The following is a 27,688-nucleotide window of genomic DNA, read 5'->3' on the forward strand; positions in this document are numbered from 1 at the left end:
AGGTCAGCGTTTTGCCTGCTTGCAGGCTCTGAGGAGGAAGACTGAATGGAGCATCGCCTGGAGGCCTGCAGGTAAGCAAAGCTCTCTGACACACACATATATTTTTATATAACACAGGCCCCACTCAATGCTTTTCCAACACTACAAGGGAGGTCACATCTTATGGGGAATAATACATAGAGAGCCATCCTATCTTTATGATATGTGACTTACTTTGCCAGATGCAGCGCATAACTTTAGGCATGTCCCCTGTGACCCCCCAGAAAAAAACCTGCTAAGAACCAAGTTCCGCAAGTTTTCCCCTCACTTACCTGCTCCATGCCGCAGGACTTTGCCAAGCAAGAGGCCCAATCTTCCCCCATCTCCGTGGGGATGTCTAGACCTTCAGGCCCTGGGTTCCTATGAAGGATCCACTGTCCTGGGCCCATATAGCACCCTGGCAACAGAAAACTTTAGGTACCCAAAGGTTTCTAAGTTCTGGGCCCAGGGTCCAGCTCTCTAAAAAGAAAAGCATTATGGGCTATACCCCAAGGGTTTGGGGTCCGGTTACTGACCACTTTAGCGCTGAGGCTTTTTTGGACAGAACCGGTAGCTCACCTAATCCCAAGGATGCGGAGGCAAGCTAAACCATGACTAACACCTAAGACACTGGCGTAAAAACTGAGGTACTCCTCCTATGGGAGGGGGTTATATAGGGAGGGGCATTTCCTGTTTGAGATTGCCAGTGTCTACACCTGAAGGTACTCCATATAACCCATATAGTAATGAATGCCGCTCTGTGTCCCGTGATGTACGATAAAGAAAACAAATGCAGCGCCTTCTAAGCGTAGCAAGCTCATTTATTAGTGGTAATATATGTAAAAGGCTGTAAAAAGCCTACTCACAGACACGAACGAATATGGGCAAGGTAGTTGTAAACAATCATCCGCATGGTGTAGCCGGTGTGCGTACGGTGTCCTAATGCAGGCAGCGTGGCGATGTTGTTCTCTGAAAGGCAGCAGCTACAGGGGCCAAGACGCTCTCGGAACCTTCGCGCTGGTATCGGGTATCCACTGCGGACTGCACGTGACGTCACTTCCGGATGCGGGAGGTGCACGCGTTCAAGACTTTCGAGTCTCTTCCTCAGGCTGGGCTGTGGCCATTTTACTGAAGACCAGTATATGTAGTGGTGATACATAGGCCCGCCCCACATATAATCTAGCTAGATCGTATTTTACAACAACATAACAGGGCACATCTATGGCCACAAGAGGGCCTGCTTTTGCAATAACAACATTAATTAACAATACTATGCAGATAAATAATAAGAGAACAACAATTGACATGATATTGAGATGATATTAAAATAACTACAAATAGATAAAATTTAACTAAATAACGGAGTATTGTTATAATGGCCCTTAAGGGAACCTATGCTGGAAATACATTTTTGAGGTCTGACACAAATAAACCAATTAGAGATTAAGAGTTAATCATCTTCCATGGTAACAAACAATCATTAAAAGCTGCAATAACGCCTTGAGTAATATCATAACCATCTAAGCTTATGATTAAGATGAACATGTATATAAAAATATATATATATATATATATATATAAAAAAATTGGAATATACTAATATATATATTTACATATATTCCCTGTTTTATTTTGCATTTATACTATATACCGGAAGGAGTTGATGATGTTGACGACGTCACCATTAGATTATTAGTATAAAACAGGGATTAATATGCCCCATAAATAGGGTAATGTAAAATTGGTAGTTATAAAATGAATGTTTCAAAAAATATATATATATATATATATATATATATTGCTAAAAATCTATATTCCTTATTATATTGGAATGTGTGAATATACAATAAAAATTAATGATATTATAAAATATGTATATATAGCAAGTATAAAAACGTATATTGAACATATATACACACACATGTATACACGTACACATACGTGTTTAATAAAAGATTGGCCGAGATGGTAAACCGAGGGAGAATATCTTGTTTATAATAGGATATTTATCTCTATGCCCTCGTTAAGTCCACCAGGCGAGAGACTGTCAAGAGTAAATATCCAATAATTCTCCCTCTCGCATAACCGCTTATAGCGCTCAGCTGAGGGGAGAAGCTTGGATATTGCTTCAAGGACCCATACACGGAGTCCCACTGGAGATTGTCCATGGTGCTCCTTGAAGTGGCGGGCTACACTGTAATTATCAAGGCCTTTTTCTACAGTATTTCTGTGTTCCCCAAATCGCTTACGCAGGGCCCGTATGGTACGCCCTACAGCCCTACGCTGTCCCAGGGACCTCCTTCAGGTGCTTTTGTGGTTGCAGTCAGCAGGGAACGGTTCTCCACAATTGGTGGACACAACCTGTAGAATTTTTTAAACGGCGTCTATGGAGATTTTAAAAGGGTAAAAGTTTGTCGCCATTCCACGAGCGGACGCAATTTTGAAGTGCGACATGTTGGGTATCAATTAACTCAGCGTAACATTATTTTTCACAATATAAAAAAATATTGGGCTAACTTTACTTTTGTCTTATTTTTTTTTTTTATTTAAAAAAAGTGTATTTTTTCCCCAAAAAAAGTGCGCTTGTAAGACCGCTGCACAAATACGGTGTGACAAAAAAGTATTGCAACGACCGCCATTTTATTCTCTAGGGTGTTAGAATAAAAAAATATATATAATGTTTGGGGGTTCTAATTAGAGGGAAGGAGATGGCAGTGAAAACACTGAAAAACACATTAGAACTGCTGTTTTACTTGTAATGCCAACGGCCACCACAAGATGGCGCCAGATCACAGAAGGAAGCTTAGGCTTAGGTAATTGAGGCCGCGGCTTTCTGCAGGCCTAAGCTTTCTTCTGTGAAGGCCGCAAAGCCGCGGCCTCAATTACCGGCGGCGCAGCGGGGGTGGTGGGGGCGCACGGACACACAGTACCATGTGTCTCCTTGCGCCGCGGCTTTGCGGCCTTCTGCAGGCCTAAGTTTCCCCGGGAGCCAGGTCACAATTTCTTGTTGCAATTGTGACCGGATTTTGTCGAGCCCTGGTTTAGACTATATACTATCAATAACCTCACTACCCAACTAATGGATCAGTAGTCAAGCATAGGTTTACAAGTAATTGGGCTGTTAAACCTTTCTTTTATCTTGTATGAATCCAGTACTTTGTAATATGCTGGACCAAAGAATGTTGTTGTACTGTTCTACACGTTTAGGTTGTTATTGTAAAATTCCAATAAAAACCATTGGAATTTAGATTGAACTAAAAATATGATTTTGAGCAAATGTAAAATGCATCTCTAAGCAATATCCAAAGTAAAATAATAAATGTGCATGAATTCTGCAAGGGAGAAGAGGTCAATCACCTAGGAACACTAGCAAAAAATGTGTATGCCCAAGAGTAGTGTCCAGCAAAGCGAGTGGGAAAGGGTTAGATCCCCTGTTAAGGTTTTGTTGCCGTGTCTTCACTGGGGAGGTTACTTGTACTTGTCATAAAGTATGGAAGGGGAAATCCCAAATTTTTGAATAGAGGGACACTTTTCCAATAGGGCAATTTTTCAGGGATAACAGTCTAAGACAGGAATTCCCCTGAGGCCCCGTACACACGACCAGTTTCCTCGGCAGAATTCAGCTTCCGACCGAGTTTCTGGCTGAATTCTGCCGAGAAACCCGGCCGTGTGTACAATTTCGCCGAGGAAGCCGACGAGGAAATAGAGAACATGTTCTCTATTTCCTCGTTGTTCTATGGGAGCTCTCGGCCCGCCGAGCTCCTCGGCGGCTTCAGGGCTGAACTGGCCGAGGAACTCGATGTGTTTGGCACGTCGAGTTCCTCGGCCGTGTGTACGGGGCCTCACTGTTATTTTGCAATTTGTAGAATGGCTTTCTAAGAAATGCTTGCCTGGGCCAAGAACCATTACCAGTTAAATACTGAAGGCTGGAAGTTGGCCATATAGACCAAATGAGTCAAATAATAGTGACATCAACCATTGTGGAGAAACAAGCAAGCACGATGATTGGGGCCTCTTTCACCACATTCAACTTGTACAAAGTGATGGAAAATTCGGAACCAAAAGGCCTACCAGAACATTTAGCAATGCAATGTAATACCCTGTTATTTATGTGTAGTTTATGATTAATTCATCCTACAGCAGGATAAAGACCTTAAAACATACTTACCTCCAGGCTATATCTGAACTACCCTACATTATATTACCCTACAAGTACAAAAAAGCTTCAAAATCACGAAGCAGCCTACACAGACATAAAACCCAGTTAAGCTGGATTAGGATCAACTGGATAGAGTGAAAGCAAAGTCAAACAAGGGAAACACATTTGTAGGAACTTTGCACACAACGAATGTTTGATTTTCATTGTGGATAAAATGCCACAAAAATGGAAATTTAGGCAAAGCAAAAAAGTTTTCTTGATTTCAATTTGACTCTTTTTATACACGTGCGCACACACATTCTTCTGCATGAAGAAGGAAACATGTTGCGGTCTGGCACCTCCCCAGCTTGTCTGTCGTTTTTTTGGCATCTTGACAGCAGGATGCGAGAGCCTGTAGACATTGCCAGTCTCTGCCAATTCATTTGCCCTATGCATTGAACATTGTATCCCAGAGAGAGAGAGAGAGAGAGAGAGAGAGAGAGAGAGAGAGAGAGAGAGAGAATGAATGCATGTATAGACACACATTCTTTTTCAAATTTCATAACATGAGAAAGGATTCCCAAAGCATTGTGGAGCCAGGACAGAAGTAGTTACAGTAGCTTATTTTTCTGCTGGCCCACCCTTACTGCAACTCTTCACTGAGCCTTCCCATAAGGGATGAGTTACTGGACTGCCAGCTTATTCATCATAGAATGCATGAAAGTAAAAAAACCTTCAGGCTTCAGAACCACTTAAAATAAAATAAATAAAAAAAGTTGTGATGTTTAAGAGTTTACAGGTGCATACACACACTATATATATATATATATATATATATATATATATATATATATATATATATATATATATATATATATATATATATATATATATATATATAGTAACGGCTACCCATGTAGTGTGAGGGTCTCAGCCGTTGGAGACGTCCTTTTCCCTGGCAAGCTGCGATATGCAGGTACCGCCGGTATATCCCATCGAACGCCCTTTCAAGAAACGAGACGGGCTACGTTTGCAGAGTCAAGCAGACTGCACTTTAATGCCACATTTTTCCTCCTTATATCTGGTTACAAACTGTACAGAAACAAATGACACTCCCTTGAGCCAATCAGCCGCTAGCCGTCTTGGCTCCTAAACTTAACTTGATCAGACAATAGAATTCAATTAACCTTTAAAACAATTATCACTCACACATAATCCCCATCAGCATACACCTCACAGGGGGCTGTTACCTACACAAAAGAGAGTTCATTAGCTATGCAAAGGGAACATTAGCATTCAGCAGTGAAAGAGACCCTTTGTCCAGTTAACCCTTTGAGCTCAGAATACACTGTGGTACATCCAATTGTGACAAGCCATGCAGTTCCTTGTAGTCCTCCCTGCATGAAGATTATCGATGTCCCAGCAGCATGCATAGGTCCGTTACATATATATATATATATACATACACACACACACACACACACACACACACACACACACACATATACACACAAATTATTAAAAAATCAATTAATCTATAAGAATAAACCTGACCAAAAACCAAGCAAATGTTCCAAAACAGAATGTATCAGTTATTCACTGTCATTTGATAAAAGACAAGACAACAGCAAATGCATTTCTGGCAGATCTCCTGGCATTTGTCTGTACACTGTATGTATGGACAGAATAGGGAAAGGCAACAAAAGCATATGCATGCTTCGCAGGAATGTACTGCATAGATTTTTATCGTTTTATTTTGCCCTGACATACACTTGAAAGCATGTGCAAGAAAAGAGAAATAAACTGTTTCATACCTGTTTAATGTCATCAAATGTTAAAGGATATGTACTTTTAATCGGTCCATATGGTGACAAAATATCAAGTGCTTCCAGGACAGTTTCAACCTGTGAAGAGGATTATGAAAATGTATAAATGCAGATTGTTGTAATAATTTTATATTTAAATCGCACCCCAAGACACAGGCAGAAAATTGGGTCTTTTGATGTATATAAGCCGCCTATCATGATCGCCCTCTCATCTATCACGAACGAGAGGGCGATCGTGATAGGCAGAACACTGAGCACAGGCGAAACACTCGGTTTCCCAGCAAACACTGTTCATTGTTCCGCCTATCACGATCGCCCTCACGTTCAAGATAGACGGGAGGACGAGAGGGCGATTGTGATAGGCGGAACACTGTGTTTGCTGGGAAACCGAGTGTTCCGCCTATCACGGAACAGCACAAGGAGGAGCGTGAGTTTTTAAAACTGCACGGCCGCCGTCTGAATATGTCACGGACTCGGGTACACAGATCGGATTCTGCAATGGGCACAGTGAGATCAGGTGGCAATGGACTGACTCGAGTGCAAGCCGAGGGAGTCATTTTCAGTCCAAAAAAAAGGGGCTGAAAAACTTGGCTTATACTCGAGTATACGGTACTTTGTGTGCCGACTAATATCCGGTAAATTGTTCTAAGTTAGCTCTGAGGATTAATCAATCACCTCTTTGTTACAGACAACATATAATTGACACAGTTCTGTCCTATATTGTTTATGTTGCCCTGATATAGAAGGGCAATTGACTTTTTGTAATTCTTGGACTGGAAGGGTGTTACTGGCAGAATCAACAGGTGAAAGTAAAGGGTGAAAATGCTTGAAAAAAACTAATGCAGCCACCACATTTAAAGACTTGTTAGCTGCAATATGTTATTTTTTGATTTAGAGAAGTTTTAGATAGCTCTAAACCCAATCACTAAAATATCATGAAATGTTGACATGTTAAATTGTAATGTAAAGCTTTCATTAAAATAATATCTGGGGTTGCCAACATTGAAGTCCTTGCTCAAACACTTCCTGTCATAGAGTGACATCACTGTGTCCTGGTTTACCTGTAGTGCTCCTGCATGTTTATATTGAACATGCCTTCCTGGTGAAAACTTCTACAAGTTACATACTGTGCAGCAAAGGTCCACTGTTGTCAATCAGAAAACCGGTCCACAGCAATGATGTCTAGCTAACATTGGAGTGACTGCACGTAAACAGAAAAGCAGCTGCAAAGAGGCTGAAGATCAGCAGATGCAAGTAATGCAGAAAATAGTTTTATTTTTAGCCTTATGCTCTGTACACACGATCGGATATCTGATGGAATCTAATCCGATGGATTTTTTCATCGGATATCAGATGAAGCTGACTTTCATCAGTCTTGCCTACACACCATCAGTCAAAAATCCGACGTGCTGAGAAAAATTAAGTTCAATGCTTCCGAGCATGCGTTGACTTGATTCTGAGCGTGGATTTTTCTCCAATGGACTTCCACACAGACGATCGTTTTAGGGGTTAACACTAGGGGGCGCTGGAGGGGTTAATATGTTCCCTGGAAGTGATTCTAACTGTAGGGGGACTCACAAGGGGAGGTGACCGATCTGTGTTCCTCTGTACTGGGAACACACATTGGTCTCCTCACCTCTGACAGGACCGTGGATCTGTGTGTTTACACGTGATTGCGGGTGCCTGGCGGACATCGCGGCCCCCGGGCACACGCACCATGCCCCGAGCAATGTGGCAAGCTTGCGCACCCTCTAGACGGCCGGGAATGCCCAGGACGTCATATAACGTCCGCCCAGAGGGAAGAGGTTCCTGCGGACGTCATACTACTATACGCCAGACAGGAAGGTGTTAATAAAATAAACCTACCTGCTTATTCAAATCTTGCTTTGGAATGTGCAGCTGCAGCTCAATTTACATTCGGCCACAGATCCTGTGTACTGTGATGAGTGGGAGTGACATCATCCTGCACTGGCCAGTAAAGAGCCACAGCCCAGCACCTGTGTCTTGTCAGTTCTATGTTTGAGGCTATTTAGGTGATCCACACTCACCATCCAGTACATAAACTTTACATGGGTATATTGGTCCAAGCTGGGTCAATGTAAAAATATAACATGCCTGCAAATTCATCTTAAAACCACATAAATCTCATCTTTTATCACAAACAGGTTTTTCTGCAATAAGTAATACACTCAAAAAATGAAAAAAGGAAATGCTCACTTTTTCCATATATATTTCTCCATAAGCAAATTTGGGTGTTGTTGGTGGAATAGGACCTTCAGGGATCTTCTTATACTGAAATAAAATGAAACATGGATTAATTAGGGCAACTTATTTAGTAACATTGGGCAAGGTACTGTATCAATTGCTGCCCACAGACATCCCACCATAATCAGGCAGGTCACATGACAAGAATATATGGATGGTTGCTTCCCCAAGTCACTGGCCAGTTTTAAGGGGCAACAATTGGTTTTAAGGGGCAACAAATAATTCGCACTGTCCCATTTCCAAGATAAGTGGCCCTGACAGTGTCTGTCTGCATATTTCACTTACCGTTCCTTCCATTTACTTACACATGCATGTTTGTCCTGCCCCATTTATGGATCAATTAAAAGCAGGTGTCCCCAACCCCCGGGCCCTGGACAGGGGCTGGTCTGTGGCTTGCGATGACAGGCAGCACACACCACCACCTCAGCCCCGTTGCCCCCGAACAGGTGGCACTCACACAAGGGAGGCGATGGGCAGCACACACATCACTCTAGCTCCCTCCCCCTGACCCAACCTCTCGCCAAAGCCACCAACCCCCCCCCCCCCCACCCCTCTATCCGTGAAGGGGTTTTGGTCGATGAGACCGGTCCTTGGTGCTGGGGACCGCTGTACGAAGGGACCAGAGTGCCTAGCGGAGATCTGACCATTGTATGCCACCAAGTTCTAGATATGAGATTTTAACTGCCGCATCCAATTTGCAATAGTGTGAACTAAGGCCTAATAGAAGTATCTATACACAGCAGTGGCTTATGAAAAAATAATCTTCTGCCTGGTTTGTGAAGTCCCCCAGTCAAGACATGTCTAGTCTGCATCCCCCAATGTAATGTAGGAAACCAAAAACCTATTGAAAAGGATGGTGTTGTGAAATGAGTGAGAACTTACCTAGTGTTGGCGCTAGTGTTTTTTTTTATATACCTTGGTTACGCTCTACTGCCCTTAAAGTCCCATAGGGAGTTCCTTCTTTTTTGGCAAGTTATGAAATGAGGGTGGCATATCTAAACTCTTACTTTGGTCTTGGGACTTTCCATTGTGTACAAGGTTATGTCAGTTTGTTCTATATTTAGCACAGACAAGTTATTGTTAAATAAAGCAGAACATATTTCTAAATAAAAGAAAACTAAATTCTCTTATTTAAGAGGACAGAGATCCGAGAATAGTTAAAAAAAAAAAAAAAGAGAAGAAGAAGTTTAGGATTACAGACTTTACCAGCAAAAGACAGCCAGAGGATTTGGCACACAAATTGGAGGAATGATAATTCAAGTCGATGTTAAAACAAATGGAGCCAAAAAAAAAAGACATAAAAGTGCATAAGACCAAAAAATACCTTTTTTATAACCTCTCGAATGGCAAAATATTTATCGGTCAGATCTCCAGCTTCAGATAATGGTGCATCATAATCGTAGCTTGTGGGTTGCGCTTCATATGGCGTGTTTGCTCCTATAAGCAATAAAGCATTGAACGTAAACATCAAAAAAAGCTGGTTTGATACGTTTCTGTGACCCACAGATTTGGCACCTGAATAAACTCTGAATGGGTACTTTCTAATGCAGAAATTGGTTAAAAATGAGCATTACTTTTCTTTGCGGTCATATTATACAAAACATGCAAAACTGCAGTGGTGTTGCTCATAGTTTTAATCAACAAGAGGGGGCCTCTGGGGTCACTTCAGCCAATCTATATCTTTTAACCACTTCAGCCCCGGAAGAATTTGCCCCCTTCCTGACCATGCCATTTTTTGCGATATGGCACTGTGTCGCTTTAACTGACAATTGCGCGGTCGTGCGCCGCTGTACCCAAACAAAATTTACATTCCTTCAGCGCCCCCCAAATAGAGCTTTCTTTTGGTGGCGTTTGACCACCTCTGCAGTTTTAATTTTTTTGCGCTATAAACAAAAGAGCGACCATTTAAAAAAAAAAAAAAAAGTTTTTCCTCAGTTTAGGCCAATATGTATTCTCCTATATATTTTTGGTAAAAAATAAATAAAAAACTATATCGCAATAAGCGTATATTGATTGATTTGCACAAAAGTTATAGCGTCTACGAAATAGGGGATAGATTAATGGCATTTTTATTATTATTATTTTTTTTACTAGTAATGGCAGCGATCAGCGATTTTTATTGGGACTGCGATATTGCGGCAGACAAATTGGACACTTGCCACATTTTTGGGACCGCTGACATTTATACAGTAATCAGTGCTATAAAACTGCACGGATTACTGTATAAATGTCACTGGCAGGGAAGGGGTTAACACTAGGTGTTCCATAGGTGTTTTCTAACTGGGGGTGGGGGGACTGACTAGGGGAGGAGACCGATCGTTGTTCATACTTGGTTTGAACACACAATCAGTCTCCTCTCCCCTGAGGAAACCGGGAATAGATCCCAGTTCTCGCTGCCACAAGCAATCACTTGGTCGGGGCTCCTTTTACATGAATTACTGCATCAACGTGGCATGGCATAGATGCAATCAGCCTGCAGCACTGCTGAGCTTTGATAGCAGCCTTTAGCTCATCTGCATTGGGTCCAGTGTCTCTTCTCCAATAGCCCATAGATTATCCATCGGGTTTAAGTCAGGAGAGTTTGCTGGCCAATCAAGCACAGCGATACCATGATCATTAAAAGGTATTGGTACTTTTGGCAGTCTGGGCAGGTGCAGAGTCCTGCTGGAAAATGGAATTTGCATCTCCATAAAGCTGGTCAGCAGAAGGAAACATGAAGTGCTCTAGAATTTCCTGGTAGAGAGCTGCACTGACTTTGGACATGATAAAACACAGTGAACCAATACCAGCAGAGGACATGGCTCCCCAAATCATTACTGAGTGTGGATTACTAAAACAAATTGACTTTTTGATTATATTTTAATTTTATGAGATGCTCCTGTATATAGAGAGATATATAGTTTGCATACAGTCTACACATCATGGATGGATGAACCTCCCTCTTCGGCTTTTGTATTTTGAGCATAAGTGCTTACTCTTTGCAGACGACCTTTTATTGACGTTGTCATCACCCATTACCTCCCTCAATTATACTCTATCTTGCATCCATTCTCAGGCCCCGTAAACACGACCGAGTTTCTCAGCAGAATTCAGCCAGAAACTCGGTCGGAGCTGGATTCTGCCAAGAAACTCGGTCGTGTGTACACTTTTCAGCGAGGAACCCGTCGAGGAACTCGTCGGGCCGAAAAGAGAACATGTTCTCTATTTCCTCGTTGTTCAATGAGGAAAGTCGGCCCACCGAGCTCCTCGGCGGCTTCCACACTGAACTCGCCGAGGAACTCGATGTGTTTGGCACGTCGAGTTCCTCGGTCGTTTGTACGGGGCCTCAGAGATCTCGGGCCTACAAATTAATCATAACAAGTCCAGGGCATTAAATCTCTCTTTACTGCAATCTACCCAGGAGACACTTGAATGAACGTACCAATTTCGGTGGGAGTCAGAGGCTCTTTCCTATCTTGGAGTAAGTTTGACCCTGTCCATTCAATTGTTATATAGAAGGAACTACCCTGCCTTGTTCAAACGCCTGACTGAGGACTTAGCTAGGTGTCAGATTCATCCCCCCGTCGTGGTTCAGCAGACTACACTCATAAAAAAATTATATTTTACCTAAGGTTTTATAACTTATTTCGTACTTTGCCTGTGTCTCTAGTTCGATCTGACCTCCAAACATTCCAAAACAAAATTCTGCAGTTTATAAGGGGTGATAAGAGGCCTAGGGTGAATCGGGGAACATTGTACACTCCAAAACAAAGAGGGGGTCTCGGACTGCCTGATCTGATAAAATACTTCCATGCGGCCCAGCTAGCCCAACTCATGAGGTTCCATTCCCATAAGCCCGCAGCCATTTGGATGACTATGGAATCATATTCCTGTCGTCCTGAACCTATTTCTCATATTATGTGGCTCCCTATGAAGAAGAGACCACTCATACTCTGCCCTACTCTCTTTTTCACTGGAAAATTTGGGACAGACTTTCAAGGTCCCGGAAATTTAAATCCCCCCACGGCCCGCTAACCCCTCTATTGAAAAACAGAGATTTCCCCCCGGGCCTCACTCCCTCTGTGTTTAAATGGTGGACTAACAAGGGCTCAATACGAATAGCTGATCTTTGTGACCATAAAGGGATATTATTGGAACAAACGTTAGTAGAAAAATATCAAAGGCCAGTCACGGAACGTTTTAGGTATGCTCAATTATACAATTTTCTATGAAGTGTTGCCTGTAAAGGTGATCTCACAACTATTACTACCATGGAGCGTTTGTGCAGGCAATATGATAAAGTCAGAGGTCACATTTCTGTTATATACGCTGTCTTGACACATGCCTCGACAAAACTGAGCTATATGCTTCAATGGGAGCAGGATCTTCAGGAAACTCTTGAGGTCGATGAGTGGCATAGGTTGTCGGAATCTGCATCTCGTTCGCTCATTAACACCTCCATTATAGAGGCCAACTACAAAGTCTTATTTAGAGGGTATATGGTTCCGGACAGATTGGCCACCTTCGTGCCTGGGGCCACTCCGGAGTGCTTTAGGGGTTGCGGCCAGGTGGGATCCACCTATCATGTGTGGTGGACATGCCCCAGCGAGAAATTGGAGGTCAGCGGCCTTACCATTCGATCAACTTAGACATAAACTGTCTTGGCTTATGTTGAACGAACGGTTAACTGCAATCGCACAGGACAAGATGAAATCGTTCCACAAAGTCTGGGACCCTTGGATCAGTTACCTGACCAATGATCCAAGAACGATCGCAACATAGTGGACTACTGTAGACTGCTTTAAGAGGTACGGAGCCTCGGCCCTCTCCCTCCCCCCCCCCCCCTTCCCCACTCTACTGATTTTTTTCTTCCCCCCCCCCCCGGGATTGTTTCTCTCTTTTTTGTTTTACCTTTCTCTCCTCTACTTTCTTGAAGTTTATTGAGAAATGTCAATTGTTGTTTATTTTCTGCTAATGGGTTATGTATGCTATAGGAGGAGTTTTCCTCTACTGTAACGGCTCGCTACCATATAACCCTGATGTAAAATGTATTTCATGTTGAAAGATGTTATATTTGTAAGTATTACTGCAAAACTTTAATAAAAATTATTGAAACATAAACGGTTAGCTGCTGCCTACAGTGAATTGTATAACAAGTTTGAGGTTGCATTCCTAGACACAGCCTTATGCAAGACAATACATCTCCTGCGTAAGCAGTGAAAAGGTTGTTTAGCCCAGACATCAGCTTAAATTTTGCCTTCTGTGGAATTTTATTCCACTTCATCCAACACCAGTCAGTCGTTTGCACACTTGTAAATAGGGCCATTTGTGATTAGATGTCAGATAGCCAGTGGGGGTTCTCTGCGATTAGCTGACAGTTTGTGCGTCGGGCTGATCATTAAGTGACACACTGCGCATTAGAGCGTTGTGTCAACATCAGAAGAAGAGAAGAGGGAAGACTACAATGGAGAAGACTGGGTAAGAGGAGGCAAAAGAGTGGGCAGAAGAGCAGAAGATAGCAGAGGAGACCCAGCAGAAGACCCGGCAGAAGACACCGGACAGAGGGAGAAGAACCAGAGAGAGCAGAGAAGAAAAATTGGAAGAGACCCCAAGAGGTGCCCGATAAATTACTTTAAAAACCTGTGTACTGCATTTTATTTTTGACACTTTTTTCCAGGTGAATTGGTAGGGGGTACCATGTACCCCATACTCATTCACATAGGGTGGGGGCCAGGGTCTGGAGGCCCCCTTATTAAAGGGGGCTCCCAGATTCCGATAAGCCCCCCCAACCACAGAGCCCAGCAAACCAACGGCCAGGGTTGTCAGGAAGAGGCCCTTGTCCTCATCAACATGGGGGAAAAGGCGCCTTGGGGTGGGTGGTGGGTGCCCACCCCCTTTCTTGGGGTGGGTCCCGAACCCCTTTCCTAACTAGACTGAGTGCTCGGATAAGGGTCTGGTGTGGACTTTGGGGGGACCCTCCACAACGTTTTTTTGGCATAGGGATTCCCCTTAAAATCCACGACAGGCCAAAGGGCCTGGTATTCTCTTGGAGGGGGAACCCATGCCGTTTTTTTTTTTTTTTATTATTTGGCGTGGAGTTCCCCTTCAAGATCATCCAAGCACAAGTTGCATGCCAAAGTTGGATCAGGCAAGACAGCGATTCGAATTTAGTGATATTCAATGGGCTGAAGTAGGATCAAAGTCGGAACAAAAAGTAGTACAGGGAGCATTTCCAAAGTCGGACCGACTTGTGTCGGACCAGTTAAGACGGCTCCCATACGGAAACATTGGAAGCTCATGTCGCACGACATGTGAAAATCAATGTCGAAGCATTTATCGTACAATTGTGAACCCAGCCCAAGTCTAAATGAGGCCTTAGGTTGTACTGATGAATGTACAGGTTATAAAAAATAAAAAAAAACTTTTAATCTGTCCAGCTAATGTCTCATCAGTACCAGAACAGGGCCCATTATACATATTCTGTATATAAGGTCCCATTCCATTCATTGAATAGATCAAACAGATAACAATGACATGAGCAAAAGCAATTGCATGGCCAAAACAATATGTAATTACATGAATTATATAAAAACGTATGTCTACCTGCCTATACAATTTTATATCCCATTACCCGCAATTTACCAATTTCCAATAATTGCAACTATTATAGAACGATTCAAACGCTCTGTGTTCCCAAAACAAGACAAATATTTTAGCACAATTGTGAAAAAGCTTTACCATTCCAGTAGCCAAAATTGGTTCCACCTATAAACATATACCTGATGGACAAAGAAGAAAATATTTAAATTTCAAATAAACTGTAGTGCACATACATTATTGTTATTTTAGTCCAACTCACATATTGACATTTGCTCCATGATCAAGAATTTCAGTTAATGTTTTGACTATGCGATCTGTTGCCACAACAGAATGTGGTTCTCCCCAGTGATCCAGCCAGCCAGTATAAAATTCAGAATTTATCTATAAAACAGAAGGGGAAAAAAAAAAAAAAAAATAGCAAATTAATAAAAAACAGCAAAAACAATATAAATATATAGATTTATTTGTTATTATTTGAAGACTCGTGTTGTTTGCATCTGTTACACACATATACGACTTTCACTTTATTATTTTATTAATATATAACATTTATTAAAAAATAAATAAAAAATAAAATAAACACACAATCATGTCTAGTCTATCAGGTACCCCTGCTTGTTAATGTAAATAGACCAACGAGTGATGTTGCTGCAACTCATAGAATAAGGATGTGTGTATAGCGCAAATACATGCAGGCGAAGAACAATTTGATGACTCAATGTTTAAGGATGTGGCGGCCACCCGCTCCTCAACAACTGGCTATTAAGCTTGTTATGGGGGCAAAAAAAATTAACATGAAAATTGCATACAAAAACGCAGGTTCAAAAACGCATCAACTGCATAGATCAGAGCCTAGCCTAACTGGACAATGAAAGGATTAGCAGCACACTGACAAAGCTTATCACCCTATCACTCTGCTCTCTCCTATCAGCATGCCCCTCACACTGCAGCACAACCAATTGACTCCTTGTATGTCTTCCATCCTCATTCTGAGTTCTGCTGTAAAGGGACTGAATGAGAAGTCAAAAATAGGCACTCGCGTGACTTGACTTTTACCAAGACACATTTAACCACCAAAATGCAGGTAAAAGACCAGGCCCCTTTTTGCGATTCGGCACTGCGTCGCTTTAACTGACAATTGTGCGGTCGTGCGACGCGGCTCCCAAACAAAATTGGCGTCCTTTTTTTCCCACAAATAGAGCTTTCTTTTGGTGGTATTTGATCACCTCTGCGGTTTTTATTTTTTGCGCTATAAACAAAAATTTGGAAAACAATGCAATATTTTTAACCTCTTGCTATAATAAATATCCCCCAAAAATCTATCAAAAAAAAAATTTAGGCCGATACGTATTCTTCTACCTATTTTTTGTCAAAAAATAAAAAAAAATCGCAATAAGTGTTTATCGGTTGGTTTGCGCAAAATTTATAGCGTTTACAAAATAGGGGATAGTTTTATTGCATTTTTATAAATGTTTTTTTTATTTTACTACTAATGGCGGCAATTTTTTTGTGACTGCTACATTATGGCGGACACTTCGGCCAATTTTGACACATTTTTGGGACCATTGTAATTTTCACAGCAAAAAATGCATTTAAAATGCATTGTTTATTGTGAAAATTACAGTTGCAATTTGGGAATTAACCACAAGGGGGCGTTGATGGGGTTATGTGTGACCTGAAGTGTGTTTACAACTATAGGGGGGTGTGGCTGTAGGTGTGACGTCATCGATTGTGTCCCCCTATAAAAAGGGATGACACGATCAATGCTGCCGCCACAGTGAAGAACGGGGAAGCCGTGATTACACACGGCTCTCCCCGTTCTTCAGCTCCGAGGACCGATCGCGGGACTCCAGCGGCGATCGGGTCTGCGAGTCCCGCGGCCCCGGAGCTTCGGATCGGGTCGCGGGAGCGCGCTAGCAACCCACGGCTGGGTACTAGTACAGGACGTACCTGTACGTGGATGTGCCCAGCCGTGCCATTCTGCCGACGTATATGTGCAGGAGGCGGTCCTTAAGTGGTTAATAATTTTGCGCATTTTGTAAACCTCCATAGATCGAAAAGCTTGTTGAAATATGTACAGGAAATGGCCAGTTTAAGTTGTTCTAAAGCCTTAAAGTGGATGTAAATCTGATTCATGAAATTTGAGTTAAGCACATATATCTGCAGTGTTTTGTTATCTCTTTTCAATGAGCTGAGTCTTATAGCTCTCTTCTGAAGAGTTCCTCTGTTATCAACCTTAGAACTCCTGACATATTTTTTGACTCTTTAGACAAAAGCAGCCAGAATCTTTTGTCAAAGGAGGTTGCTTAAATAGATTAGCAGAGAGCAGCTCCTATTACAAAACAGCTCTGAGGGTGTCTGCCTATGATGAGAGGGGGTGTGTGCCTTTCCTCCAATCAGCAATGTTAGCTATCTTGGCTGTATGCCCAGACATTACACTCCGTTAACCAGGAAGAGAAAATCTAACAGGATGTCAACTTTCTAAACAGTATATAAATGTGAAGACAGCAGATATACATATAAAACCTATGTAGGGAGATTTGGTTAATCTCTGTGTATCATCTGCGGCTGTTCATCTCACTGGGTGTATGGAGGGTTTACATCCACTTTAAGGTTTTTCACCATAATGCATTCTATGCATTAAGGTAAAAAACCTCCTGCCGGTGTCTCACTCCTTATTGGACAGATTGTTAGCAGCTATGACACGGGAGCAGGGCCGAGTCCCGATGTCTGTGTTAATGGACACAGAAAAAGGGTATCGGGGCTGCTCTGTGAAAAAGCATTGCACAGACAGGCAAGTATAACATGTTATTTTAAAGGGGGGAAAAAAATAAAAAATAAGGTTTTAATAACATTTTTAGTTTGGTCATACACAAACATATTAGCATATTAACATACAAATTATGAACAGAGATGGGGGATTGGGTTCTCTATAGGAGGTCAGGGAATTTAGCAGGTGTGTGAACAGTCCAGAGCTGCATGCATTCATGTCCTACCAGCTTGTAATAATGATTAATGATAACCAGGTATAGCCAAAATCTTATTATGGTCTGGGTGGTCAGACCCAGCTTGGGCTGCCAACAGCAAGATACATCATTCCTAGACAAAGGCTGTTGGGTGGCTGCCCAGTCTAGGGCTCCTGGAATTGCCTGGGGGCTTGAAATGCATCATGGAAAATTTCCCTCTTCTGAATCCAGTAATTTAATATGAAGAAGGGGGTTCTATAAGCACAGAAAAAGGGGGGGGGGTTAAGGAGAGAACGGAAAGGAGAGGCGCAAAACAGGGGTGATGGGGAGAAAGGCAAGCAGGGGCAGGAAGGAGTGGGGGGGTGTCTGGCGGTAGAGTCTGTCAGGGAATAGGAAGTGAGCGGTGTATGTGGTACAAAAGAAAGTAACGTAGGCTAGAGGACGTATAAAAACCTGACCTCTAGTTTGTTGGTTGTTTGTCTGGACCACCTGTAGACCAGCCCACACATCCTAGTGGCACTGATTATATTTATGGCCCGTTACAAAATATTGTTGTTTGGGAAGGGATGTATAGTGCAGAAAATATTGGGTTGGAGTTAAGTCCATGGTATAGCTAGAGACTAAATTTGTGTTTTTTTATCAACTTAGAATTTTTCTATAAGAACAGTGGCGGTGCGTCCATTAAGGACGCACAGGCACCGTCCCCTCTCTCCAGCCACCCCCCTCTATGACCAATAGGATAGATTCATGCATAGCATGTTAACCATCACCTGATTGGCGGAAATGTCAGGCGCTGTGATTGGATGCCGATCAGGCGTCCAATCGCCTATAGGAGAGGATGGGATGGGAGGGGAGGAGAAGACCCATGGGAGTACACATATCGCTGTTACCCGCTGCCCTACCAAGACATGGTAAGTGCTGGGCAGACAGCGAGTGGGATCACAGCGGCAGTGTTCGATGGGCACAGTGACAGCATTCGATTTTTCAGAATTTTTCAGTTTGTTTGCGCCCCCCAAACATTTTGAGCACCAGCCGCCACTGTATAAGAACTGAAAAATTAAGACGCAGGAGGCATGGGGTCACCCAATTAGACATCTAGAGATTCTAAAGTGTTGTCTGGTCTGACAAACCTTATTATTTTCATGCAGAAGCATTAGCATGTATACCACATCAGAATTTAGCATAGACAGCATGAATTCATGGACCAAGGATATATTCTAGGCTGCAAGTTATGGTATACTGGTGCAAAGAATATATTTTCTTTGTGCATAAAAGGCCCCTTTACTGCCATAGTCTACTAACTTACAAATGGCTTTTTCCTACCAGTTATTGTACAATGCATGTATCATCTCAAACTGGATGTACTATCGCTAGCTAGTTCCACAAATAGGACAGTGACTTCAGTGAGCTCCAAAATTTGTCTTTGTACACTTATTTCTATTTCCTCATCTAATAACTAGATCAAAGCACATGCCACAAAAGATAAAGTATCATGCAAAAATGGGAAGTCATATGACTAATGCTTCTTGTTTCATACAAGTGGTTGTTTTAAAGATTGCTGACGCACTCATATTAAGATGTAGTGTTGTTTAAATGTATCTTTTGCCATGAATAAGGCTCCATGCACACTGGGCTTTAAAAAATGCCAGTTTCTTTTGCAATAATAAATATCCTCATATAGAGCGCATTTATTTATTTTTTATTTTACACATGTTTAAGCGCGTTTGCTTTTTTGATTGGAGCTTTCTGGCAGAAAAAAAACGAAACTAAACTAGAGTTTTTTTTTCTGCCTCTGAACACGGAGCTTAAAATATGCCTCTAAAACAGTGGTTCTCAACCTGGGGGTCGAATGATGATTTGCCAGGGGTCACCGAATCATGGGCTGTTCCTGAAGCATGCACCACCCTCCCAGCCTTTTTGCCCACTCAGCCTTTTCGCAGCCGCCCATTCAGTTCATGGCATGACTGGGGGGCAGAGACTAGAGGTCAGCTGACTGGTGAGAAATGTGAAGTGGGAGGGGCTGGAGGAGACCCTATCTCCTGATTTCGGGAAAGGTGTCACTGCTACGAGACACCACAAAGGGGTTTTAATATTGTACAAGTGGAAAGGAACTCAGGGAGCTATAAATTTTGATGGGTTTGGGGGTGCAGATCACTTGTCTTGCCTTGGGTGCTGACAACCCACGCTACGAAAATAATTTTACTGTTAGGGGTCCCCACAACCTGGGAAATTTTATCAAGGGGTCACGACACTAGAAAGGTTGAGAACCACTGCTCCAAAACATCCTAATATGCATAGACACATGGGATAACATTGAGCTGCTTCTAGGGGCAAAAATCGATATCCCCGTAGAAGCAGCAGGTTTTTAAGCATGTGTGCAGGGACCCCAAAAGTGGGGAAGGGTTAGAACACCTGTCAGAGTTTCTGTTAAATATATTGTCTGTTCTGGGGACAACAGGACAGGAAGTGAGAGAACATCTGCAACAGGGAAAACAATGACAATAAAAAGCTGATGGAGGTTGTAGCATTTCCCTACTTCACTTAAAACAAACATTACTTCTGTTTGTGTTGCTGTTGGACAGTTTCTGTCACTTTCTGTGAGGTAGAAAATATTGTCTGAGGAACAGCAAAGAAGGGAAAATCTCTCTAACAGAGCCCCAAAAGGCAGTAACATCCAACAGGTGTTCTCATTTCCCCTTCTATCCAAGACTAAAAGCTTTGGCTATAGATACTCTTTAGGCTTTATTTCCACTGACGTTTTTACAGCCACTTTTCTGAGCGTTTTTTTTACAGCTTAAAAACGCCTGTCCATGTTATTCTATGGCATCATGCCCACATAGGCGTTTTTGAGCTGCAAATGGCATAGGCGTTTTTGAGCTGTAAAAAAAAACGCAGGACCAGGGCGTTCTGAAGCTCCAGAGTAGAGCTGTAAAAACGCCAGACATTAAAAAAACGCTCAAAAACGCTACCGCAGCGTTGTTGAGCTCCGGGCTCACAAAAAAATAATTTATATATATATATATATATATATATATATATATATATATATATATATATATATATATATATATATATATATATATATATATATATATATATATATTTTTTTTTTACAAAATATACATGGACAGGCGTTTTTAAGCTGTAAAAAAGGCTAACAAGAGTGGCTGTAAAAACGCCAGTGGGGGGCGTGTCCAAGATGGCGATGGGAGCAGACGTGTAGTCGCTGAGCTCCCGCTCTGAAATCCTTTCCTGCCTAGATCCGTGTGTGGAATCCGCCTAATCACCTCACCTTTTCTCCCCCTGGCTCCCGGGGAATGCGCCGGTCCAACAAGGGGAGCCGGACGCGCCGTCATACCGCCGCTGAGGCCACCCCGCCGAAGCTTGGGCCTACAGTGCAGACCTCTACACGCCGCATGGCGTCTCACGTGGACCCCCCGCGGGACGAGTCGATTCAAGCTGGCTCAGCAGCCTTTGAGGCTCTCATGGCGGCGATCTCCACCTGCCAGTCCACCCTCACGGTCAAGATCGACCACGTCCAGGCGGAAACGGCGCTCATACGCCGTGACCTCGATTCGTTCCGAGACCGCGTGTCGGAGGCGGAGAGACGGGTCTCGGACCTGGAGGATATCCAGAGGGACCACCACACCGACATCCAGTCGCTGAAGGCCAGGGTGAAGGTCCTGGAGCACAGAGCGGAAGACGCCGAGAATAGAAACCGCCGCAACAACCTGAGGGTCATCGGCCTCCCGGAGGGGGCGGAAGGTACAGACCCGGTCGCCTTCATGGAACAAATCCTCCCAGCCCTCCTCCCGGGCGCCCGATTTTCCCCCTACTACTCCATTGAGAGGGCCCACCGCATACCGGCGACCAGGGGCCCGGTGGGAGCCCCCCCGCGCACCTTCATCTTTAAATTCCTCCACTACCGCGACAGAGACACCGTCCTCCGGGCTGCACGTCTGCAGGGGGAACTCAAATTCCAGAACGCCAGGCTCCTGATATTCCCGGACTACTCGGTGGACACACAGCGCCAGCGTAAGTCATTCGACCATGTCCGTGCCATGCTTAGGGACCGAGGTGTTAAATACAGCATGCTCTTCCCCGCAAGACTCCGGGTACAAGATGGAGAGAGGGTACACTTCTTCACCTCCCCGAGGGATGCTGCGGCCTGGGCCGAGTCCCTGCCGCGCTGACTGAGCGGTAACACTTATTCTCCTGCACCCTTCACCGGATGACTGTGAGTAATCCCCCTGAGGGGACTCCCTGTGGGGGGTTGGGGGTAGGATAGGCCCGTCACGAGGGACTTGTCTGGCTCCCGGGCTCGGGGGCCACCCTATCCCCCCCCAGGACTAGCAGGCTTGTTGACCTTCCCTGCCTGGATGGCGATCGCGGACCTCCTGTGCCCCACTAGCACCGCAAAGACTCTCCGTTATTGGGGTCCCCCCCTTTCTTCTCCCCCCCCCCCCCATTTTTATTTCTTTTATTTTTCTGGGGAGAGGCTGGGAGGCTCGTGGCCCCATCTTATACTTCTGACTGCCTGCTGACCCCCCCCCTTTTGTTATATTTTTCTCTTGGGGTGAGGGTGTTCCCCCCCCCCCTCCGTAGGGGAACTGCTCTACCACTGTTGGCCTCACCTCCCCGTTGGGAGTTTTGGTCCTTTTATATCTAAGTACTGCGCCCCCGGGGCTCCGGGTGTTCCACACACTTTATCCTTCTGCGGATACTCAGGTTCACTGACTGTTTTGTTAAACAAAAGCGGGTAGCCGCTTGCTCACTGCCCTTGTATCCAGCCTGAGGGCTGGGGTCTGTTTTGGGATGCAAGCTCTCCTCCATGTTGGGGGGGTGGCGGGGTGGGGTTGGGGGGCCCAGTTGGCGCCCTGTTATGTTTCATAGTTATGTGTTATATGACAGTACTGTTATTTTTCTTTCTATTGATTGCTTTGAAGGTGGATCGGGACCCTTCCTTTGGCCACACTCTGGCCGGGGTGAACGGTCCAGGCCGTATATGTTTAAATGCTCCTATTGTGATCTTCTCGGGGGGTTACCATGGCTACACTTGATGTCCTCTCCTGGAACACACGGGGCCTCAACTCCCCGATTAAACGGTCTCTCGTTTTTCAATTTATTAAAAAGCACAGCCCCCATGTTTGTGTGTTGCAGGAGACGCACCTGGTGGGTAGCAGGACACTTAGTCTTAAAAAACTTTGGGTGGGCCATCACTATCACTCAACGTACTCCACCTACGCCAGAGGGGTTAGTATCCTGGTGCTTAAATCACTCCCCTTCAAGCTCCTAGATTTGGTCCTTGACCCAGACGGTAGATTTGTGCTGGTTCACGCCCTGATCTACAGTCTCCCGTGGGTCCTGGTGGGTTTGTACTTGCCCCCTCCTGCCTCCCTGGGGGTCCTGGGAGTACTTGCGGCCAAGTTGGCGCAGTTTCCCTGTGACAATGTGGTCCTGATGGGTGATTTCAACCTGGTCCCGGACACTGGTATGGACAGGTTCACCTCATCGGGCACTACTCGCCAGGGATTGGCGGAATGGGCGGACACGTACGGCCTCACGGACGTATGGCGATGGAAGAACCCGGATTCTCGGGCTTTCACCTGCCATTCGGCCACCCATAGATCTTTCTCTCGAATCGACTTGGCGTATGTCGGGGCGCCGGTTCTGCCCAGGGTTCGCGACATCACTATTCTTCCTCGCGGGATTTCAGACCACGCCCCCCTGCTTCTCTCACTGACTCTGACGACCGACCCGACCGACACCCTCTGGAGGCTTTCCAGATTCTGGGTCTCTGACCCGGAGGTGGAGCCCAGGTTCCAAGACACCCTCCGCGCCTTTTGGGTAGACAACCCGGGTACGGCGGCGGAGACCGTGGTGTGGGATGCCTTTAAGGCCTCCTCCCGGGGTCACTACCAGTCAATCATTGCGGGGGTCCGGAGGGAACGAAGGGCCGAGCTCACTAAGGTAGAGGGGGAGGCGGTTAGGCAAGAAGCCCTGTATGTTCGCACCCGCGAACCCCACCATTACTCCCGCCTCCAGTCCCTGACGCAGCAGGCTGTTCTTCTACGGACGGCCCTGACACAGAAAAAGCTCCTTCACCAGTCTCAGCGCATTTTTGAACAGGGGGAGCGGACGGGTAGACTTTTGGCCTGGCTCTCTAGGGAGCAGTCGGGTCTGTCCGCCATTGCACAGGTCAGGGACGGGGAGGGGACCCTCCACTCCACTCCACGGGAGATCAACCGATGCTTCGCTGATTACTACCAACGCCTATATAGCTCCAAAGTGGCATATGATCTACCCGATCTCTTGAACTACCTGGAGGAGGTGGACGTCCCTGTTCTCACTCCCTCTTCTGTGCGCAAACTAGATGCCCCATTTAAGCTTGAGGAGATACACGCCGCTCTAAAGATGATGCAGAAGGGAAAGACTCCGGGACCGGATGGGTTCCCGGTGGAATTCTTTAAGGCTCATGAGGAAGATCTGGCCCCTAGACTAAAATCCCTCTTTTCCTCGGCCTCAGAGGCGGGAGCACTCCCGGACTCGATGTGCGAGGCGGTAATTGTGGTAATCCCTAAGGCCGGTAAGGACCCTACCCTGTGCTCATCGTACCGTCCCATTTCTCTCCTCAATGTTGATGCAAAGCTCTTCGCGAAGATCCTTGCAAATAGGCTCAACACCGTCATTACGGCCTTGGTCCATCCGGACCAGACGGGCTTTATGCCCGGTCGCGGCACCGATATTAATCTTCGCCGCTTACATACTCACCTGGCGCTGGCGGGCCCTGATGACCCCGGAGTGGTGGCCTCACTTGATGCCGAGAAGGCTTTCGACTCGGTGGAGTGGGGCTACCTCTGGGCGGTTTTGTCGCGATTCGGTTTTGGTCCCCGTTTCCTGTCCTGGATACAAATGCTGTATGCTCACCCCAAGGCGCGCATTCGCACCAATGGGACCCTGTCTCCTTCCTTCTCCTTAGAGAGGGGGACCAGACAGGGTTGCCCACTGTCACCGGCATTATTTGCCCTGGCTTTGGAGCCACTAGCCGCGCACATCCGACGAGACCCGGAGGTTCGAGGGGTTAAGGTGGGTCCTCTTGAGGAGAAACTCTCGCTCTATGCCGACGATGCTCTGCTGTATTTGGCAGACGCTTCTGCATCTCTCCGTAATGCGCTGGCGCATTTTGAGACGTTTGGGCGTTTCTCGGGAGTGCGAATAAATTGGGACAAGTCGGTGTTGCTCCCGCTCCACCCCTCGCTGATCCGCACCGACACTCACACTTCTCTACGATGGGTGGACGAATTCACCTATTTGGGGGTAAGGGTGGGTCTCGAGTCGGGGTCATACATGGAAAAGAATATCCTTCCAACGCTAGATCACCTGACCAAACGCTGTGCGACGTGGCGTGCTCTCCCCCTCTCACCGGTAGGACGGGGAAACCTTATTAAAATGGTTATACTCCCCAAATTGCTATATTTCTTCCGCCAGACCCCTGTCATTATCCCGAAGTCCTTCTTTCGACGTCTGGACAGTATAGTAGTGTCGTTCGTGTGGGCGGGTAGTCCTCCCCGGGTTGCAAAACGCTCCCTCTATCTTCCTCTGTCTGGGGGTGGGTTGGCTCTCCCCAACTTTATTGCATACTACTGGGCGGCAGTCCTAGTGACGGTCCGGTGGTGGTTCTCTCAGCCACGACAGAACCCGGCGGTCACCTTGGAGGCGGCTGTCCTGGGATCCTACGCTGCCTTATCCAACCTGGTATTTCGGGGGCGCAGGGCCCACCCCTCCGTCACGGGGCCCATGGTGACAGTTATTCGGGTGTGGGCGACCTCCAGGGCTCGAATGCTGAAGCCCAACACCGTCTCCCCGCACACCCCGCTTTGGGGTAACCCTCTTCTCCCGCACCTGAATACGGTCCCCGACCCGGTGGTCTGGGCTCGGCGGGGCATCCTTACCCTCCGGCATATTATGCCGGGGGGCGTGGTGATGCCCTTTCAGGAGCTGAGCCGGCTCCACAAGGTTCCATCCTCCCTCGCTTTTAGGTATGCGCAGCTCAGGCACGCACTCGCGGCCCAATTCCCGGAACCGGTGACGCTCGAGTCGGATTCGATTGAGCGCCTCCTGATCTCGGGTGTCATGGGGAAGCCCCTTTCGTCCCTATACCTGCGTTTCACGGTGGCGTACGACACGAACACGGCGGGGGTCCTGGCCAAATGGACTGCTGACATCCCGGATCTAGACGAGGAGATTTGGGAAGAATGTGTCTCTTCCTTTCTTCCGTCTATGATTGCCTCTAGAGACCGATTCATACAACTAAAATTTTTGCACCGGGCCTACTATACCCCACAGAGACTGGCTAAGATCTACCCCTCTAGGAGCCCCAGGTGCACTAGGTGCCTGGGGGATACGGGCTCGTTCCTTCATATGGTCTGGGCCTGCCCCGGGCTAGCCTCATACTGGGGGGGGGGTGGCGGAGGTCCTAGCGGACCGCAGTGGGGTAGAATTTGTGCTGGATCCGAAAGTGTTCCTCCTTAGCTACCTGGGCGAGGTTGAGGGTGACAGGTACACCAAACTGAGCATCACCTTTGCATTATTCTATGCCAGAAGGGAGATCCTGCTTCGATGGCGGGGCACTGAGCTCCCCACAGTGTCCTCCTGGCTCGCTACGATTCATAGGGTCCTCCCATTATACAGGTTAACGTATGAAAGCAGAAACTGTCCAGCGAAATTTGAAAAAATCTGGTCGAAATGGATTGACTCTTCTACCTTATCTGTTGATTGTCCCCCTGTGATGGCTCCTGACTGAGGGGTCTGGTGGTTGGGTGGCTTTTCCCCCCCGCCCTTCTCCTCGCTGTCCCCCCCCCTCCCCTATCCACCTTTTCCCCCCGCTTCGGGCGGGGGGGGCTGGTGGTGCGGGGAGGACACTCGGGGGGTGGTTGCCTATAGGGATGTGTCTCGAACCTGGCGACTGTACTGCTTATGGTATATGCCCTAGGAACTGTGTAAATGGTCTGCTACCCTGCCATGGATGTATTAACTAGCTGCTGAAATGCTTTGACTTTCTGCAATCATTCTGTTGCCTCTGTGGCTTGTACTGTCATGGATTTGTATGTTTGTTTGTCGTCTGTCTTCAAAAAATAAAAAACTTTTACTGTAAAAAAAAAAAAAAAAAAAACGCCAGTGGAAATGAAGCCTTATGGTTATAGTTTTAAGGCGGCGGCATGTTGTTTTTATTATTATGGATTTCCCAGGAGAAAAACAACAACTGCTGTTGCTCTTAAAACTGTACACTTTACAGTACCAGCAGAGTTGACCATGGAGACAAAGTCAGACACAATTAACAAATAGCCAGAATCGCGCACTAATAAATAGCAGGCAAGTCAGCGCTTCACTGACAAATAAAATTGCTGCCTCCCAGCCAAGGCTGTCTTGATAAACTGGAGGGCAGCTGCAGGCACAAGCCGGGAGCCACTGCGGGAAAAGCCAGGGGCATCCTGGGCTCACACACACGCCACTGGTGATAGAACTACAGGCAGGCAGAATGAGGGGGGGGCGCAACGCGTTTCCGAGGCCCCACCTCCTTCGATTTTATGATATATCGAGGGCAAAATCTTATTTTAATTATTTAGGATCGTTATTGCTAGTTATACCGTAGGTGGTTACAGTCTAAGTATGAATGTGTTTTACATGCATTCCTTGCATCTGTATATCTTGATACTTTTATACACATCTGTCATTAAAAAGACGTCCAGCCTGAGCTCATTCAGCTGGGCTTCTCCTACGGGTCACAGGAGTGGCCATTTGTTTTGCACTCCTGTGGCCTGTTTTCAGCAGAGAGCTGTCTGAAGTCCGCTCTCCGCGGAAGTCACCATCAGTCCAGGCACGCATCATTTCGACTC

General features: G+C 45.6%; 1 protein-coding gene across 1 annotated transcript in view; it reads right to left on the reverse strand.

Annotated features, from left to right (window-relative positions):
* The window catches only part of GLB1 (galactosidase beta 1), a 76,873-nt gene that overhangs the window by 24,323 nt on the left and 24,862 nt on the right, over positions 1-27,688 (reverse strand). The window contains exons 8-12 of the mRNA XM_040353338.1: positions 15,086-15,207; positions 14,965-15,005; positions 9,572-9,684; positions 8,200-8,274; positions 5,971-6,060 (exon numbers count right to left, since the gene is read on the reverse strand). Of these exons, the coding sequence (XP_040209272.1) occupies positions 5,971-6,060; positions 8,200-8,274; positions 9,572-9,684; positions 14,965-15,005; positions 15,086-15,207 (441 nt within the window). The remainder of the gene's footprint in view (positions 1-5,970; positions 6,061-8,199; positions 8,275-9,571; positions 9,685-14,964; positions 15,006-15,085; positions 15,208-27,688) is intronic.

The sequence above is a fragment of the Rana temporaria genome, chromosome 5 (assembly GCF_905171775.1).
Source record: "Rana temporaria chromosome 5, aRanTem1.1, whole genome shotgun sequence".
Lineage (NCBI taxonomy): Eukaryota > Metazoa > Chordata > Amphibia > Anura > Ranidae > Rana > Rana temporaria.